This window comes from Mytilus edulis, chromosome 7 (genome assembly GCF_963676685.1).
Source record: "Mytilus edulis chromosome 7, xbMytEdul2.2, whole genome shotgun sequence".
NCBI lineage: Eukaryota > Metazoa > Mollusca > Bivalvia > Mytilida > Mytilidae > Mytilus > Mytilus edulis.
Genome location: NC_092350.1, coordinates 11,507,404 through 11,527,372, shown reverse-complemented (window position 1 = coordinate 11,527,372; position 19,969 = coordinate 11,507,404). Strand labels below are relative to the sequence as shown.

The following is a 19,969-nucleotide window of genomic DNA, read 5'->3' as shown; positions in this document are numbered from 1 at the left end:
ACAAGTAAGTAAGAGTAAAAAAATCGATGATTAAGACGTATCTAAATTTTGTACCTATATTATTTCACTAACAATTTAAAAAAGGTACTACTCCAAAAAAGCAAGAAAAGTATTTGTCACCATTTGTTTTCAAAAAGTAATGAGTAAATAAACTCATTATGGGATTGAAATTTTGTTTTTTGCACTAGACACGCGTTTCTTTGACACAAGACTCATCAGTAACGCTCGAATAAAAAAAAGTTAAAAAGGCAAAATTAATTACGAAGTTAGAGAGAATTGAGGACCAAAATTCCTATATCTTTTTTCGATTACGGCTAAGGTAAATGGTGATACGAAATATATTACACGGTTTAAGGGAATCGACAGTCTTTAGTTTATTATGTTGTGTCTGCTGTTCTATTATTTGTCTGTTTGGTTTTAATTTTAAGCCATGGCATTGTCAGTTTATTTTCAATCTATGATTTTGCTGTCCCTCTGGTATCTTTCGCCCCTCGTTTGGAACATGACAGTCTTTCATTTTTTGATTTGGGTCAAAAACTTACTGGCCTAGGTTTAACAAACTTATACAAAATATAATTGAAAACATATAATTGTATATACAAAAAATAATTGATAATTTTATACACAAAATATAATTAAAAAACATATTATTTGATATATAAAATATAATTGAAAAACATATAATTGTATATACAAAATATAATTGAAAAACATATACTTTTATTCATAAACTATATAATTGAAAAAAGTATATATACAGAATATAATTGAAAAACATATAGATACAAAATATAATTGAAAAACATGTATATAGACAAAATATGATTGAAAAATATGTATCATACACAATATGATTGAAAAACATGTATTATACAAAATATAATTGGGAAAAAGAATTGTTTGTATGAAAACAAAAGACTAAAACAACGGATAGTCTATTTTATTGTTGTTCTTAATTTCAAATGAGAGTGCTGATTTTAACATGAAACAACAACTTGAAGCGAATTGCAATTTGAAGATGAACTGTATCACAATTTTGATCAGAATGCTAAGCTAGATGTGGAATAAACTGTAACTGTGTTAACATGTTTATCCTAATTATAGCGATGAATCGCTATCCTATTTCACATATGTAAAAATTATTGATTTAATTGATATAAGAACAGTCGTATGAGTGCCAATGAGACAACTTTCCATCCAAGTCCCAATTTGTAAAAGTAAACCATTATAGATTAAATTACAGTCTTCAACACGGAGCCTTGGCGCATACCGAACAGCATGCTGTAAAGGCATATTTAAAAAAGCAAGATAGATTCGGCAAACTATTCGATAAACGAATATGTATGAATTGTCTCCAAGTACTGTGCCATCACTTTGTAACAAAACTCATAATCTTCCTGGAATAGATAAAACAAATGTTTAATCGGTTGGGATATTACCATACAATAACAAAAATATAAATCATTATTATGGTAATGGTTGAAAAGTTTACGCCCACTAAAGTTTAGAATCTAAATGTTACTACAAACATCCACATATAAATCAGCTGAGATACAATGGATACCTAAAGTTAAAACCACTACCACCATCAAATCAACTTCAGAAAAAGAATTTAATATTAATTAACTTAAACGTTTTCTTGTATACTTTTAGAATCTAAGACTTTATGATATCTTATCAATGTTTGAACACTTTTTGGATCGTGAAAACGTTTGGGAATAGAAGATGCAGTACAATTTCAAAAGCAAGTTATTCTAAGAAACAAAAGGTGATAGAATCTCTAATGGCTGGATGTTTATTGCAAAACATTTCACAAATCAAGGGATGTCCTGTATAAACACATGAAGGAACATCTACATTTGAAGTATGAACACATTGATGGAATAAAGGCAGCAGTAGTATACCGCTGTTCGAAATTCATAAATTGATAATGAAAAAAAACAAATCCGGGTTACAAACTAAAACTGAGGGAAACGTATCAAATGTAAGAGAACTTCGACACAACAGAAACACAACATTAAAATGTAATTAGGAATATTTTTGTATAACTGGCTTTATTTTTAACCATTTAATTAATTTATTATCTAGCTATGTCGGTGTTTTTTTTGTATCGTACAAATTTAGTTCAACCAAACTAAAATCTAATAAATGAAATGTATAATTAATCATCTCTACCATAACACACGATTACAATAGAAAAAAAAAAGATTTAAAACTACAAACGATAAGACATTTGACAAAATCCGATGAGAATAACAAAATTATAATTGTAAATGTGTGCTATATCAAATTCTAAATTATTTAAAGTATAAGTCATTATTCTAGAAAACATTAATCCCGTGGTATTGTAAAAAGCTTATATGTTATGGTTGTATTTGTTTACGATTGATTATTGTTTCCATTTTTTGTAAAAAGTAAAATCACAAAAAATGAAGACCTCTGAGGTCAAAGCGGAAAGTCACTAAATAAATGGCAAAATCAAATGATAAAACACATCAAACAAATGGACAACAATTGTCATATTTCTGACTTAGTACAGGCATTTTCAAGTGTAAAAATGGTGGATTGAACCTGGATTTAAAACACTAAACCACTCACTTTGATGACAGTCGCATCAAATTCTAGTATATTTACAACGATGCGTGAACAGAACACACATAACAGGTAAAATAGTCACAATATGAGGACAACAGTCACCACTGTGGCCCAATCTCAAAACAAACAAATATTTAACAATAAAGCACAAAAAGCATCTATCAAATGTGTAAGTGTATTGGTATATGTATTGATAAATGCAGTTGATTCACTAAATGCATTTTTGGTTAAGTCAGTATCTTACAATTTTAATGGTAGATATAGTCCAATAGAGACCTTGGATTAGAACAATTCTGTTCTTGAGTGGTATATGTAATCTGTTACGTTACCACTAGGTTATTCGAAAAAAACTTACAAATACTTTGATGAAGTCGTCTTCAATTCTTTTGAGTAATGTTGCGTATTCCAACAACGAAAATGTTGTCTCCCTTTCGATTGCTCTGACGGAATGTAGACACAAACTGACAGCACCACAAACAGATAAGCTTTTCCCTTTGCTATAATATATATATATTTAAAAAGAAAGATACTAATGATTTTATATCACCAAAATATTTCGGAATATCATCGAGCATACAAATCTAAAACGCAATTTGGTTATCAGATTACATTGTGTCAATGAAACTGCATGGGGCATACTTGTTTGTGACAGCAACTGAATGTAACGCATATCTGGACACAGGACAACTTATAAACATTAAATAAAAATAAACAGAAAACATAGTAGTTTTGATATTAACTGTTTATGTGGTATCTTCTGTTTATGTTTTTTCTAAAGATTTGAAGTTAAGTCAGACAGTTTGAGAAGCACTTGAATAGTTCTGAGTTAAACAGGAACATCAAAATTGGACTGGTTAGCTTTCTAAATATCTCCCCGTGTTCATGCTATATCCTACCTCATAACCTCATCACTTATATATTACATTTGTATATAGATATCATTGTCCTGTCTTGAATGTAGTCTTTGGCAGAAGACATTGCGGAGATAAATTTGAAAATATGATTTTCAATTGAGTATTCTTGTGTTCCGATAGTAGAACGTCAAACTACATCGCTGTATACGTGTAACGTATTAGACCTACAATTTATGGTGTTATCCAGTAGCAATAACTTTTAAAATATGGCGGTATTATCAGTGCTCTCCGTTTAATATATTTTTATTCTATACCCAAAATAAATTAGGGCTTCGCACAGGTATGCTGAACGAACATTTGTCTATTGTTACTCCATTTGCCCAACAATATGTCGTAATCAGTCATATAATTAAAATATTTACACAGACACAGAGATAATCGAAAAGAACAAAAACTGTTTGCAAGGTAAAGATATTTAGAGAACTTAAAAACAAACAAATTAGAATTGCAATGTACCTTAAACATGTTGATTTTTTCCTAAATATTGTCTAGCGCTTTTGTTAACATTTGTCAGGGTCGTGTATCGGTTTACGAAACGTACACTTATTTTGTTATTTTCAAATAACAAGCAGAGACAACAGGGTCTGTTTTTCACATATACAAGTCAAAATATGCAGTATTTGTCTTTTTAATGTTGAAAACATATTTGTATCCTTTGATAATAACATTCTCTGATATTAATCATATTTCAATGGCGTTATGGTTAGTCGTTTGGCGGATAAATCACTCACTTTTTCATATTTCTTTTATATGACACATGTGTAATTAAACTCATCATAGATACCAGGACTTTTATAGTTGACAAACTAGATGTATTGTTTACCTGCCAGTCATCAGAGTTGGTCGACCCTCTTCAATTTTCACTTTGTCTAGTAATGAACACATATTTTCTATAGGTGGGTATTTATCAGAATCATCCCAATTTGTTTTGAATATTTTCACGTGATGCTTTGTTCTTGATTTCTGGAACATGAAGGCATTTGTTTTATTTCTTTTTATTTACATGTTATATCACAGTCGCTGTTAACAAAAAATCCTATCGACAATGCATCATTTGTCCCTGTTCTCATAACTAAGTTGTATTGATATCTTTCTGAATTTAATTGTGTAGTGTGTTTCTTAATTCTGTCCTGTTCCCAGGCATGAACATCACGAATTTAATTTGTATGACGGTTATTGTAAGTTATATCATCTCACGACACACTCACTCGTGCGACATACTCGATCTCCTTTTTCGTCTGTCTATATTTTACAATAAAATTGAGAAAGGAAATCGGGAATGTGTCAAAGCGACAACAACCCGACCATAGAGCAGACAACAGCCGAAGGCCACCAATGGGTCTTCAATGTAGGGAGAATTCCCGCATCCGTAGGTGTCCTTCAGCTGGCACCTTAAAATATGTATACTAGTACAGTGATAATGGACGTCATACTAAACTCCGAATTATACACAAGAAACTAAAATAAAAAATCATACAAGAATAACAAAGGCCAGAGGCTCCTGACTTGGGACAGGCGCAAAATTGCAGCGGGGTAAAACATGTTTATGAGATCTCAACCCTCCCCCTATACCTCTAGCCAATGTAAAAAAGTAAACGCATAACTATACGCACCTTAATACATTTACAGGTTTTGAAAATCTTTAAAAAATGATACTTTTTATCATCGAGGTTTTGATACATGACCTGTAGTTTTTCAGTACATAAATTTACTAAGATTTTTGTACAAAACATTTAGTTTTTTTACTTTAACATTTTTAAGATGCTACGACATCCGTCCCAAATAACGGTAATTTAGTTTAAATGTGTCGAATTACCAAGTATGCAAATGATTTGCAAATGCATTTCAGTAAAAATATTAATGATCAAGTTATTCAGCTTACCTTGTCATGTAAAATAAACCGTAGCATACATATGTTGTCATTTGTTTTCTCAGCAGAACGCATTTCTATTTCTAGCATTGCCACTTTGAAAACATCTTCGTGAGTGGGGCAAAAACTAGTAGTCTAGAATAAAATGTGCTCAACGAATATATTATAATAAATATATATTTTAGTTGGATTTTGTTCGTGTTTAAGATTACCAGTTGTTTTTATCTGACTGGTTTTTTTTTAATACTGGTTCAAACTTTAAAAAATAAATAAAAAAAATTGCATATCCGTTTAACTAAAATGAATACAACATTCAACATTCAACTTTACAGAGTAAAACAAGAGAGACTTGTAATTCCTGTTGTCGATTACAACTCATATCGATATTATTCGATTTCTGTGAATATTCCATGATATTAATTACAACGTATATATGAATGCAGGAAAAATTGATTCGTAACGTTATTAATAAAATAAAATATTAAGTATATAGTTGTTCATATCTGCAAATTTGACAGCAAAAGAGAGTGGGAAAGAATAAAAAAAAGTTACGTTTTTAGCTTACAATTTCTACTAATTTTCACTAAAGCCAGAATAAGCGTACAAAACAATAATGGACAGGTTATAATTAAACGCCATTCTTAAACAAAGATCAATTATTCTTAAAATGTGTACCTTTTCACTTTTCTGTACAATCATAATTATATTTTCGATGTGATGATTGATAATCATACTCCAGAACTGTTCAACATTACGATCGTCAGGAAAACTACTAAATATGAAGATATCATCCACACTTTGCTAAAATGATAGAGAGTACACGTAGAAATATTGCCAAACATCATGTAAAGAGACAAAGAAAACGAGCAAAAAATAATTTCAAAACCAAAGAACACATATATATGTTTATCCTGCTATTGGGTGTTCTACTTTACAGATACAGCCCTAATTATATCACTTTGCTGTAACTGAATATTGTATAAACCTGCGTTACCTCATACTGTGTATTGCAGACGCATTCCAATGACGTATTAAATGCGAATTAACGATTACTTTTATACGCTCTGTTTGTTTTCAAACATTTCTTTAGAGTAACAAGAATCACACCAATTTTCTGATAACATACATAAATGAAAAGCAGTCTTTTTTTCACGACTGACATTTATCCATTTCAAAACTTGAATAAGATGATTGTGTAACAAAAGCAACCATGTCAATTTCAGCATGCATGTTAAGTAAATGTCGAGTCTGAAGCGTAGGACAACTCGTACACCCCTTTTCAAATTGGACATTGTTTTGTTATTTGTTTTAACTGTTGAAATTAGTTATCTTAAAATAGATTATCATTCACCTAGAGAGATGTATTATTGTTGACCATTCGAGATTCTGTGTCGTATTACTACCAGGCCTCAAGGGATTTAAATCGAAAATAAATGCAAAACATGTGTTTTTGTGTCTTCAAAACACAAGTAAAATACAGAGTTAATTGCAGGATAAAGACAATAACTGTTTAGTGTCATTAGATATCACCTGTATTTGTACTCGGCTCAATACAGGTGGAATAGCTCGCTACAAACTCGCATACACCTTGTTTCCTAGCCTCGTACAAATACAGCTGATATTTAAAGACATCAAACAGTTATAGTTTATATATACACCATATTTTATAGAATTATACAACATTTAAACATTTGTATATATATCGTGTCAAGAAACATTCAATTCCTAAACGGAAAGTAGGATATTGTCAGACGTCTACATGTTTCATCAATTTCTTTTGTATGACGTGAATTTATAATGCAATGATTTGCAATTATTTATTGCATGCTTTGACATATAGTTAACATACCTTCATATACAGAGTCTTTGCTTCTTTTTTTGGTACACCTACATTCAATGGCAAATAAATACCAGTATATATGCATTAGATTTGAACAATTAACAGTGCAACTCCAAAACTATATGATTTATGTTATTCAAATTATAAGTTCTTACGCTACTGTACTGTTAGAAGAGACGATTATGTAATAATGTAGATTATATATAATTTTAGAGAATTTCGAAAACATAATAATTGTTTTGATTTATAGTCTTGACTTCTTGAATGAACATGTTTGAATTTTCTGATAAACTTGCCGAGGAAAAAAATCGCTTTTTTGAAGATAACATTTGTATGTATGGGTTACGTGACAATAGACAATACTTCTGATGTAAAAAAAACCTCAAAGAGCACATCACAACAAAAACAAAACATGTTTTGGTTAAGTCTCATTAGAAACAAATATGTACAATCAGGTATCTTCAGCATAACAAAATATGTTCCTCATTTATTAATTATGGATCTAAGAAACGTGTTCCTATTTATCGAGAAAAAATTGACATTAAACAATCCAGTGCACACGAAAATTTAAACCAAAAATGAGCATATGCTGACAAATCATACAAAATCCATCAAACAGAGATGGGTACTTCGAAATCATTATTATAGCAATATTGTGACACATAATTATATTAACATTGTTACAGAATTTACTGAATGACTGTTCCTGTTTTGTCGGCGTACCCAGTATCGCTCCTTTAGAATTCATGCGATTCCCTCAATATTGTAATGTAACCTCGTTGTATCTTTTAATGTCTAAACTTACAAATGTTTGAGGTATGTACACACGTACACAGATAATGCCTTAATTTCAAGTACATTTTAAAAACGAAATTAGAACCTTATAAGACTTAACAATCGATAAAATCGGGTTCTTTTCCTACTGCCTTATATAACTAACATAAGATTAGAGGGGAAGTAATACTCAATTATGCTTAGCAATGACATAAATTCCCACTGTCTCTACGTCACGTCTTTTTTGTGGTAATTCGTGTCAATTCATTGGTGAAATGAGCGTAACCTCACTCACACATCTGCGTGAATTTTATTATGATGTATACGATTGAACATAGTTTCTGTTTACATATTGTTGAAAAGAATAGGCATTTTATTATCTGAAAATGATTGGATATCTAACATTTAAGCTTCAGGAATTTTGGATTTGGCAAGTTCATTGTTCGCCAACATCCCGTTTTACCGAATACTTATACAGTGATAAGTAGAAGTAAGCAATACCTGATATTATATCGTTTTCATATTCATTTGTCAATCATCAGTTGATTCATATGTATGCTAAAATTGATGCAAGAGAAACTACGATTTATTTTTGTTATAAAAACATGTACTCCTAATCTGTCAGAGAAAAATTTACCGGTTTGGTTTTCCTTCAACACTATTTCGTAATCATTGGTTGTCATGTCCACCTTCACACTTTTGGTTTCTAAGAACTGGAATAATGAATTTCAAATAAATAACATCTACCATGAGGGCATTAGTTTTGCTGATACAAAAATTAAAGTGTTGTTAGGTTTGTGTCTAAATTATTTACGAATTGACAAACTTGTATTATTATGAGGGTAGTAATTTTAATTTCAAGTTTAATTGGATTTTCCTTTTGATAAAAATCTGAGGTGATATGTGATGCGTGTAAATCCAGTAACTGTTTGTTTTATCTTGGGTTGTTTTTAAGGGTGAATCATGTGTCTTTCACTCGGCATTATTCCTAGGAATGCTGCGAACATATTTAAAGTTTAAGTTTTTTTTTCCAAGTATCATTTGATGTATTAAAGAGACATCTTAAACTTGAAATTTGAAGATTGAACTTTCGTTCAGAAGTGTACTTGAAATTCTCAGAAACAAATTTTTTTTTTAAAAGTCAATGAGATAATTATATTGAGTTTGATAGTACAATTGTTTGTGTTTTGATTTTTTTTCTGAAAATAAAGCCCGTGACCCCCCAATTTTACTTCATATTTCAGTATCAATTATTTAAAGCAATTATCTCACTGATCTTAAACTAATTCTATAATCTAATGTTTCCTCAATACGGAATTAAATAAATAAATATGTGATATGACACAATCTACAAAACAAAGCATATTTGTAATGGCTCCATGCGTAGCCAGCTTACAAGATGCATGTAAGTTTTGATCTTTTCTGTAGTATTCTTTATCCAAATGTATATGATCTTTACTATTTTTGCACATACTTAGACGTATCATGTTTAAATTCTGATAACATTTGTCGTTCCTTAAAGATACTCGTCAATACTGAATGAAGTCAAATTTCGGACAACTTACTACTTAAAAATGCCTTCTGTGTATGCATACTCTGTTATGTTAACAATGATATATAAACTATTTGTTAACATACATGTCTGGTAATACAAGTGTTTGTTATCACAGAGATATGTCCCGCTGTTTTGTAATTTTGATAATGCAAATGTTGAAACTAAAATATTAATACTTTAACAGGTAAATTATGGACATATATAAAGTCAATGAACACATGACTGAACAATATCAATGTTGATGTGATGTGACAAAGTTTATACAACTGCATACCAAATACCACTGACTTATCATAAGTCGTTCCCTTTAAACAAACCCGACCACACACATTAACTTGTAAACTATGGTAAAGTTTCAAAGTCAATGAACCATGAAACGGAGTTTGGGCTATATATTCAACATGGTAACGATACTGGCAAATGTCAATTATATACATATAATATAAATTTGCATACCAACTATCATTGACTTAACATAAGCAGTTCATCTTAAACTTATATAATCACAAATAAAAAAAAATGTAACCTAAGCAAAATTTTGGAAATCAATAGACCATGAATGAGGTGGTGGAGCTTAATATTCTACATGGAAAAGAGAAGTGCTCATGTTTATAGATCTGCATACAAATCAACATTGGCATACCACTAATGGTTCTCCTTGAACTGACTTAATCACAAACTAATACATGTTAACTAAACACAGGTTTCAGTCAATATACGTGCACCATGACTTAGGGGACAGGGCAACATCATATCCATGGGAATGAGATATGTCAATACTAATATAACTGCCTACCAATTACGATTGACCTACTTATTGTGGTTCACCATAAACTAGACCTACAGTGCAATTCCAAACTAATATATTATGGACGCCGGAAACAGCATACCTATGTCTCGTTTTGTTTTACTTATTTAAGGCGAGACAAAAAAAAAACAGCAGGGACATAATGTTGGTAAGCTCTCTCATTTCAACTTGACATTTCTTATAAACAACTAGACAATTGAAAATGTCAGCTTGAAAGAATTTAAAGAATTATTCATCCATATTTTTCGAATTTTTATCTATAACACTTGAATGACGATTTGTTTTAGCCGGCATGACATCAAAACGACGAATCGAAGAATTAAACTTGATATATAAAGGATTTATGACAATTGTGTTAATAAAAAAAATTACATAATTCCACCACACAATGAATAATGCCAAGACTTTACAAGTTCCGCGTCGAATCCGATACCGATACCAATAGCACATGTCACATGTATAGTTTCGGGTTGTATGTATGTAATATCTGTATGATCTGTATCTCCCTCCTTTATTAGGAGCTCCACCATGGGTTATGGTGTAACGGAGGACATTTACCCACTGCATCAGGACAGATGTAATGTTGACATTGCCAGCGGCCAAGCTTTTAAGTCTGGTCGTGATGGTTCTAAGTACCAGAATGTTAATCTTCCATAAAATTAATTATTACACTGCAATACAACATACGAGTACAGAGTTGGAGAGAGAAAACCAAGACGGGTTCAAACTTCAAGATTATGAAAGCATAGAAACCTGTGCAGCTTATAATCTGCATGAAGTTTTGAGACAGCAATATGAATACTTAAAATGTAGGCTAAAACAAGGCATTGGTGCATTCATTTTGTTAGGGACCCAAATTGTCGCGGGTGTTGTAGTTTAACTAAACATTGCTATTCCAGTGATACTTTTCCTGAAAATTATAAACTCACCATAAATTCTGCTCTAATTCTTGCTTCAAGTGATTCTGCGTTATTAAGACGATTCGTCAATTCTATAACATTATACTTTTTCAGCAAACAATCCCCTTCCATCAAAGAGATATCCTATAGAGTAAATAAAGTTAGACGTTTCAAACCTAAATTGGTAGGTATATCATATATTTTTATAAGTTTTGCATTCACAGCATTCAGTCAAGAATTTAAGAAATCAGATCTTGAACAATTGGCTATCCGATAAAACAACAGACCTATTTTTATAATGATTATATAATTTTAAAAAAATAAACAAATACGATCAAATCTGTTTGATTTTATTCTGAGTAATGTAACAACTTAGTTTTTGATGTTCTTGTTTTAATTCCTGCATACCAAAAAGGATTCGGCATATGATATCGATAACGCTTTCAAGATTAAACTTGTATAATCGTATACTACTTTCGATGATAATTTTCTGTCCGTAAACTTTTATAGGTTACGCCACTCTCTCGCAGTAACCAAAACCAAAATCAACATTTTTTCTAATAACATGTTATTCCTTTTTGTATTTGACAAATTTGGACATGTAAGTGTAATTCACGAACGGTAAGTGATAGAGACATCATCATGATTGTAGAGTCATTTGATTAGAGGTACTTGATTCATCAATTTTTTAGCTTGTATTTCCAAGACCAATCGAAACCGGAAGAGTTCTCGACATAAACTTTGTCTGATTGTTGGTTACGACAAGGTGCCACTCCATTACATTTTGGGTCTAAGTGGTGAGTATTCCTTTTTAGAGGTTTTTCACAATACATTGTTAAAAAAGGAAAATAAAGTAAAATAGATTATCAAGCAACTCTCAATCCAAGTCATAATTTGTAAAAATTAAACCGTTATAGGTCAACTAAACAGCCTTCAACACGGAGCATTGGTTCGTACTGAACAGCAAGACTATTAATTCAGATTTAATGTATTATTTGAAATGGAACTGTCTCTCTGAAACTGGAAGTAGCTTCTCTTACCATTTTGTCGAGAGAAAAAAAATATTTGAATTTTATTTTTCGTAATCAGTATGAGATACGTCTTCTTACAATGAATATAACTCTTGAAACAGAAAAGTAATTCATATGTGATATACACAACAATATATATTCTATTGATTATACTTTGTAATACTTACATTTTTCGTGGCGGGGGTTTGCTTCATGTTTGAATTGCAATAGTCATGGTAAGTGTCTGTTTTACCGTAAGCATGAGTTTCCGCTTGAATAAAAAAAAGATGGAATTCAAATATCATGCTGCTGACAGTTCGTATACACGTAGATTTTTATATCTAAAGGAATTGATGTAGATCACATCTTTCTCCATTGGTCTGTATTCTATATTGTGTTAATGAAAATCAAACAGAATTTCCTCAGTATTGTTATTTAATGCTTTTGTTGTGTGTACTATAAAACAGAAGATGTGGTCTGATTGGCAATGATACAAATCTTCACAAGAGAGAAAATGACACAGAATTTAACAACTATAAGTCACCGTACGGTGTTCAGAAATGAGCAAAGCCCATACCGCATAGTCAACTATAAAAGGCCCCAAAATGACAAATTCAAACAATTCAAACGCAAAAATTAACGGTTTTATTAATGTAAAAAAAAAGAACGAAAAACAAATATATAAAACTAACATCACTACCACAGGAACACACGACAACCACTGTTTATATTAAAGAATTACCTATATAAGTATTTATTTCAATGGAATAAACAATGTATTTGTTTTACTGATATTACTTTATATAAAATGTTTGCAATTTTTGTAGATTGTATTGTTTTCATTTAATTCAGCAACAAATAAAAAAGAGAGACGAAATATACCAAACTCATAAATAGAAAATGAACTGACAACGCCATTTCTAAAAATGAAAAAAAAAAAACAAAAAACAAACAGACAAACAATAGTACACTTGACACAACATATAAAACTAAATAATACGCAAGATGAACCCCACCAAAAACTGGAGTTTATCTCAGGTGCTCCGAAAGGGTAAAGCAGATCCTGCTCCACATGTGGCACCCGTCATGTTGAACATGTTATAACAAATCCGGTAAATAGTCTAATTTGGTAGGTCACATTCATGAAAGGGAAGGGGATTAAAGTAACGACGTAAGAAACATATCCGATATAATCTGTGAAACGGTTATTCCATAACGGTCATAATGTTACCATTAATCATCTCATTTGTTTCGTAGCTTGATTCTTGTTTTTTCTTTACTCGTCTCCTGTAATCAAAAACAATAAAAACACTTTTATAATATTTGGGTCACATGAAATTGCAAGACCTAATGTTTCTTTGACACCACTTTTTCACAGATTGTGACGATATATCTGCAAAAGTCAAATAGTGATGATGTTTGATTTTGCTGTACCAAGAAGGGGTTGACAAATAACGAAATATGTTACTCATCGTTACGTATTTCAAACTTTTTGTCTGATGACTTTTGCCTTTGTTATGAGTTTCACTTTGTTTTCCCACCTTTTTGTTTCTATCACTTTTGTTTCACAAATATTTGTTTAATAATATCACATAGTTAGTGTGATTTATAAATGACTCTTTCTTACGAAACACTTTTAATATAGGAGTTATATCCCACTTTACCACAAGTATTTAATTACATGACACAATATGGGTATAAGGTACCTAATATATGAACCAGAAATTGACTTTTTTGTAACCCAAAGTCGACAGATATCACACTTATTTCAAGCATAAATCTTTAGAACCATATCCCTTTCGAGTCCCTGTAATGGACGCTTTTATGTATGACAGCAGAAGTGGCATTTTGTTCACAGTTGTAATATTATCCTACATTATTTCATAGATAGTACTTAGAAACAAAACACGTTTAGTATCAAAGAAAAAAAGTAAGCTTTTAATTGATATCGTAAGTAACTGTTTCAAACCAGAAGTATTTAACATTCCCATTTAAAAAAAAAAACTAATTACAAACAATGATTTATTAGCATCTGTGTAACATAAGTGATGTTAAGACATCATTTTCGTTTACGAAGGTAAGCTTTTTTTGTAATAGAGCAAAGTCTTAATATGTTCAAAAGTTCACCTTATTATCAATATATGAGATGGAGCGATACTTGGACTTAATTATTTACACAACGAAAAAAAATCTGAATTTTCGGTTTATGTTCTCTAAATTAGGTTAGCCTTAACCAAATGGTGTTAGACTAATACACAACACTTATTAAAACAAAACTCAGATCAAGTACAAATTTGGGTAGCGTCCCATTTGCAGCGGAGCGGGTATTGGTGGTCTTTTTTTTTTACCGATTACACTTTTGTATTCGCAACTGCTCCCTAACCGACGTGAAATGTGTACCACTTCGTCAAGTACTATTATCCTAAAAGACACAATTTGTTTTCTTATAGTTTGTGCCCAGTTAACATAGTCAAACCAAACAGAAAGTTGTTTATTATGGAACATTACAGTAATTATCCGTTCTTACACAACTTCCTCATAATATATCACTCCTCTTACCTCTTCATCAATAGGACAAGAACTGTAAACAATATGAAGAGAAATACAGCAACACTTAGGACTGTACCAACAACGACAGGTACTTTGTCTGCACTTGTAAGGACTTTTTCTGCAATTTAATAAAGAAATGTTATATGAAAAACTGGATTTTTATTAAATGTAAACTAAAATAACCAACGAGTTCCTTAAATGTACAATGCTTTCATCTTTCATCCTTTTAATCCTTTTCATAAACAAAGATTATTATGCTTCTATTATGTTGATATTAAGAAAGAGATGATCAGCTAATGAATTAGTCACATAATCAAAACAATGTCAATGTATCGGCTGGCTTATCAACTCACTGCCAATGAAGAGACCACCAAATCCTCAAAACGTCAAAACAGCGACTAACCATCTATACAATAACAATAACAGATTGACACAGAAACAACGTTTAATGCTGTCACAAAATCAATACAATGCATACCGTATAGCGGGTTATTTTCGCGGGTGCAAAATTTTGCGATTTTCATTGAATAAGGTATACGAAATATTTTGGCGGTTATTATTTTGGCGAATTCAAAACTGTTATCAATACTTTTGAATGTATACTAATAATTTGGCGGAATTTGTTTTAGCGATTTTGTTCTATCCGCGAAAATAAGCGAAAATTTACACCCCGCGAAAATAACCCGCTATACGGTATTCATCGGCCACTCTATTGATGCATGTTAAAGCAAAACTACCGAATCAACAACATGCTACAACTACTGCAACCAAAAACTGTAAAATAACAATATGCGCTATCATGCTTCCCAACTAAAATAAATGCAATATTAAGGCATCGGTTACCAAATAGATTCTATGCATACAATGTTGCAACCAAATCCAGATAAAAACCAATTAGTTAAAACCTGCCTTACATAGGCATAGTGCTAATACAGAGTCAATCAGAAAGACAAAATGTCTGCTCTTGCTACGAGATAAAACACTTGACGATGCAGTAGCTACCAAATTGATTCAATAACGCAAATGGTTGCAAAAAATCATACAAATGCATATTGATCGTCTACACAATGAACGAAATTGTAATACAGCTATTGCTTAATGGACACAAAGACACAACTGCAGCCACACAATTCAATACAATACCAATGAAGCTGCCACCAAATTGACAGAATACAAAAACAATGGCCACCAAATTGACGATATGTCAATGTAGCCGCTTTGAGATCATCATAATTAGGATGCAAGGGCTACTAAATCGCCCAATACCACAGCCGCGGTCACCAAATCGAAACAACGCATATGCATCAGCCAATCAGTTCGTACAATAATAATGCAGCGTTCACGAAAATTACACAATGTCAAAAAACAGGGGCGAAAAATATTAGAGGGACGTTCAAACTCAATAAATAATTAAAAACTTGGTGACGCATCTCTCCTTTCGAACTTGATATAAAGGATATACCAGATGCAGCTAAGCTTGTTAATAGTGTGACTTGCATCTAAATATTGAAAATTAAGATCAGTTGAAAACAAAACTTTACAACAAAAGAAATATTGGCATCTTTCCAATTCTAAATTTTAAATTTCTACGTAACAACATTCCGAAATCCCAGCAGCTCCGGCTTACAGCGTTTATATTGATCTTCTAGACGATACGTTACACCAGGGGTTGTATCTCCTTGATATAGTGCAGATTTTCACATGGAAGCTATTAAACCAAGAGTTCCAAGTCATGAAATAAAAAGCACCCGTCGCATATTCAAGGCAAGTTTATACTTCTAAGTTTGAATACAGTGCTTAAATAAAGATTCTTAACTTTTTCAAATAAAGATACCCAACCAAATCTCTAGTAATCTTATCCATGTTTGAAAATGCTTCTTTCAAGTGTGGTTGATTTAGGTATTAGTTTAATAAGGTAGGCGTGGTTGTCGGTTAATTTCATCCAATCAGGGACATTTATACACAAATGTGTGTATTTATATTTCTGATTTAATCAACTGGCCTATTCGCCGACCGTGTAAGGTCGTTAAAAACTTACATATACTGGCCTATTCGACAAACCTGTGTGCGCTGATGCGTTATAACTGATTATGATATTGTAACGGCACACGTCTTATATCGGAATACGTCGTGCGTAACCAATGTTTTTGTAGTATTTCTTGTCATGCAGTCAAATTTATCAGATATAAAATTGAGAATTGAAATGGGGAATGTGTCAAAGAGACAACAACCCGACCATAGAAAAAACAACAGCAGAAGGTCACTAACAGGTCTTCAATGTAGCGAGACATTCCCGCACCCGGAGGCGTCCTTCAGCTGGCCCCTAAACAAATATATACTAGTTCAGTGATAATGAACGCCATACTAATTTCCGAATTGTACACAAGAAACTAAAATTAAAAAAATACAAGACTAACAAAGGCCAGAGGCTCCTGACTTGGGACAGGCGCAAAAATGCGGCGGGGTTAAACATGTTTATGAGATCTCAACCCTCCACCTATACCTCTAGCCAATGTAGAAAAGTAAATGCATAACAAAACGTACATTTAAAATTCTTTTCAAGAGAAGTCCGAGTCTGATGTCAGAAGATGTAACCAAAGAAAATGAACAAAATGACAATAATACATCAGTTTATGTTTGAGACGAGAAATAGGTTTATTGTGGTTATTGTTAATAATAAAATGTTCTTTAAAATGTTGAATACGTATATCAACTATGTTCATTACTGAATTAAAGAAAGAGTCCAAAGATTTTTTGTCAGCCTTTTCCCGTTTTATCCATTTCAAACAGTAAGTACGGAGTGAGTCGTGGATGATATTACGACACTCATTCCAATTAATAACTGACGGGGGACGATATTTAGGTCCTTTACTGAGGAATGATTTTAACTCTCGGTCTTGAACGATGTTAAGATCTCCTGTTATAACATGGGAAATTGGTCCATAAATGTATGCGGAATTACTACAATTACATGAAGTAGGTGTATTTTCACTGATATTAGCATCTTTACACAATTGGTTATAATTAAACACAAATTTCCGGGTAGATTTCTTGTAAATATAACAAATAAGAGGGAGCTCAGTATTGTCAAAATGTCCAGGAATTTGTTCTTTAACAGAATGGTCGTTAAATATACCGGCAATATTTACAAAATCTAAACCTTTATTGACATACTTTATTTTAACAAAATGTTAATGGAATCGGTTCTTAATATATTACCAATTCCCATGATATTATCATTAGACCGAGAGGGTAGACTGTCTGTAATTTCTAATCCAATTTAATTCAATTATTTTCCGCGATTGTACAAACTTTGAATGAGATTCACCAGGTTGCTTATTTACTACTTCTAAAGGTTGAACTGCTAAACATTTAATAGGATGATTGTGCTTCTTAAGGTGTTGATAAATGAGACTTTTTAATTTGTTGGGTCTTTTAAAACGATACAGATGTTCTTGAGTTCGTTTAGATAAATATCTGTCAGTTTCACCTACGTACTGAATACCACATCCCGGTTTGTTTCATGTGAGTAAATAAATAATACTGTTTGTTTTTCAAGTTATATCAGTTTCAAAATTTAAAGAAAATGTGCGACCATTAAACGTGGACCTTACTGTATTTTTGGTGGAAAGACGGGGACATGTAAGTCATTTTTTGGCATGACACTTATCGATAGAAGGGTAGATTTTTATTGTTAAAAATGTTAGCGATGGTAGTATTTTTAAATAACCGATTTTGAAGATTGAGACGTGTAGATACCCTTTGAACGAGTTTAGTATTTAATATTTTTCCATTTCTAAGCTTCATATTTGTTTCTTGTTTGTGAAATATATTATAAGGGAGCAAAGACTGGCGTCCAGAATATGAATCAGCATACAATAAATTAAGTTATGTAAAAATGATAAATCTGTTCGGCTAAAAATGTCAAACGCTATTAGTATTAGTTACCCGGAAAAAATTGGGTATATCAGGGTAGCGACTGACGGCTGACTAAATAGTAGAATGGGGCTGAATATTGAAATACTTCTTTTTAATAAATATTCCTAAAGTAATGAACTAGAGAAGTTCTCGCTCGGACACACACTCCATAATCTAGTATATTATAAGAGCATAAACCTGAAGCACGGGGAGGCTACAAGTATTAAAGATGAAAATTACAATTTGCTTTTTGAGAACATATTTTAGCAGTGCCCCCAAGATACGGTCATAACGTGTTTGAAAACACCTTTTAAAGAAGGTTGTGTATTATAGGGGCATATGATACATGTATTATGTTTCGTATTATATGTCTCTGATATTATCTATGACGGTTTTTGGGAAAAAATCAGCGTCCGAGAATTTAAATTACGCAATTAGCGCATCACGATCCCTTTCGATAAAATAGTAATGCATTAATGTTACATCGTTGATTTTTAATATTTAGAAGTGATTCTTAACTGTTATAAGCAGAGACATCTTTACGTTTCTTGTTTTAATCTTACAATGAACAAACTATAAATCTTTCTTTGAAATATAAATAATTTTTGGGCAGACTTGATTTGTTTTATTCGTAAAACATTTCTTACGTTTCACTTCATTTGAATGCTTCAAAATACTATAAGCCTGCATTGTTTTTAATTAGGGCCAATGAATCCACTCCCCAAAAGTAAAATAAATGTATATTTATTTATGTTGTAACCTAAACTAATAATAGTAAAATTAAATAACACTAGGAAATAGATTTTAAACAATGAGTCTGGCCCCATATCGCTTTGTTGTCTGGTTTGGTCCTTAGATACGTGCATGAAATACTTTCCACATTTAATATACTAATGGAAATGCATTCCGTTAACATTTTGGATATAGTTTCTAAAACTGTTCGTAAAAAACGTTCTCACGGTCGTAGAACAAATCGCAATCAAAGAAAATTTCGGGCCAATCATACCAATATTTCGGACCTAATTTCTATTTCAAAAAACAAGGCAGACATTATCTGTTAACAAAGCTATGTTCGTTACCGGTTAATAAGTTAAATAAAATTTTGGAGGATTGCAACACAATTTCATATAGCAGTCCTAAGTATGAAATTGTTCAAATTATTATGGCATATTGTTATTCTAAATTATTTCCCAAAATTGGTCGCCCTGAAGATCATAAAAAACATTTTATTAAAAT

At 31.6% G+C, this 19,969-nt stretch overlaps 1 protein-coding gene across 1 annotated transcript in view; it reads right to left on the bottom strand.

Annotated features, from left to right (window-relative positions):
* Window positions 1-899: 899 nt before the first annotated feature.
* LOC139482958 (uncharacterized) overlaps window positions 900-19,969 on the bottom strand; it is a 42,738-nt gene continuing 23,668 nt past the window's right edge. Inside the window, exons 10-20 of the mRNA XM_071266986.1 lie at window positions 14,825-14,933; window positions 13,497-13,552; window positions 12,454-12,536; window positions 11,286-11,399; window positions 8,631-8,706; window positions 7,229-7,266; window positions 6,055-6,180; window positions 5,392-5,514; window positions 4,333-4,472; window positions 2,951-3,092; window positions 900-1,397 (exon numbers count right to left, since the gene is read on the bottom strand). Of these exons, the coding sequence (XP_071123087.1) occupies window positions 1,323-1,397; window positions 2,951-3,092; window positions 4,333-4,472; window positions 5,392-5,514; window positions 6,055-6,180; window positions 7,229-7,266; window positions 8,631-8,706; window positions 11,286-11,399; window positions 12,454-12,536; window positions 13,497-13,552; window positions 14,825-14,933 (1,082 nt within the window). The 3' untranslated portion in view covers window positions 900-1,322. The remainder of the gene's footprint in view (window positions 1,398-2,950; window positions 3,093-4,332; window positions 4,473-5,391; window positions 5,515-6,054; window positions 6,181-7,228; window positions 7,267-8,630; window positions 8,707-11,285; window positions 11,400-12,453; window positions 12,537-13,496; window positions 13,553-14,824; window positions 14,934-19,969) is intronic.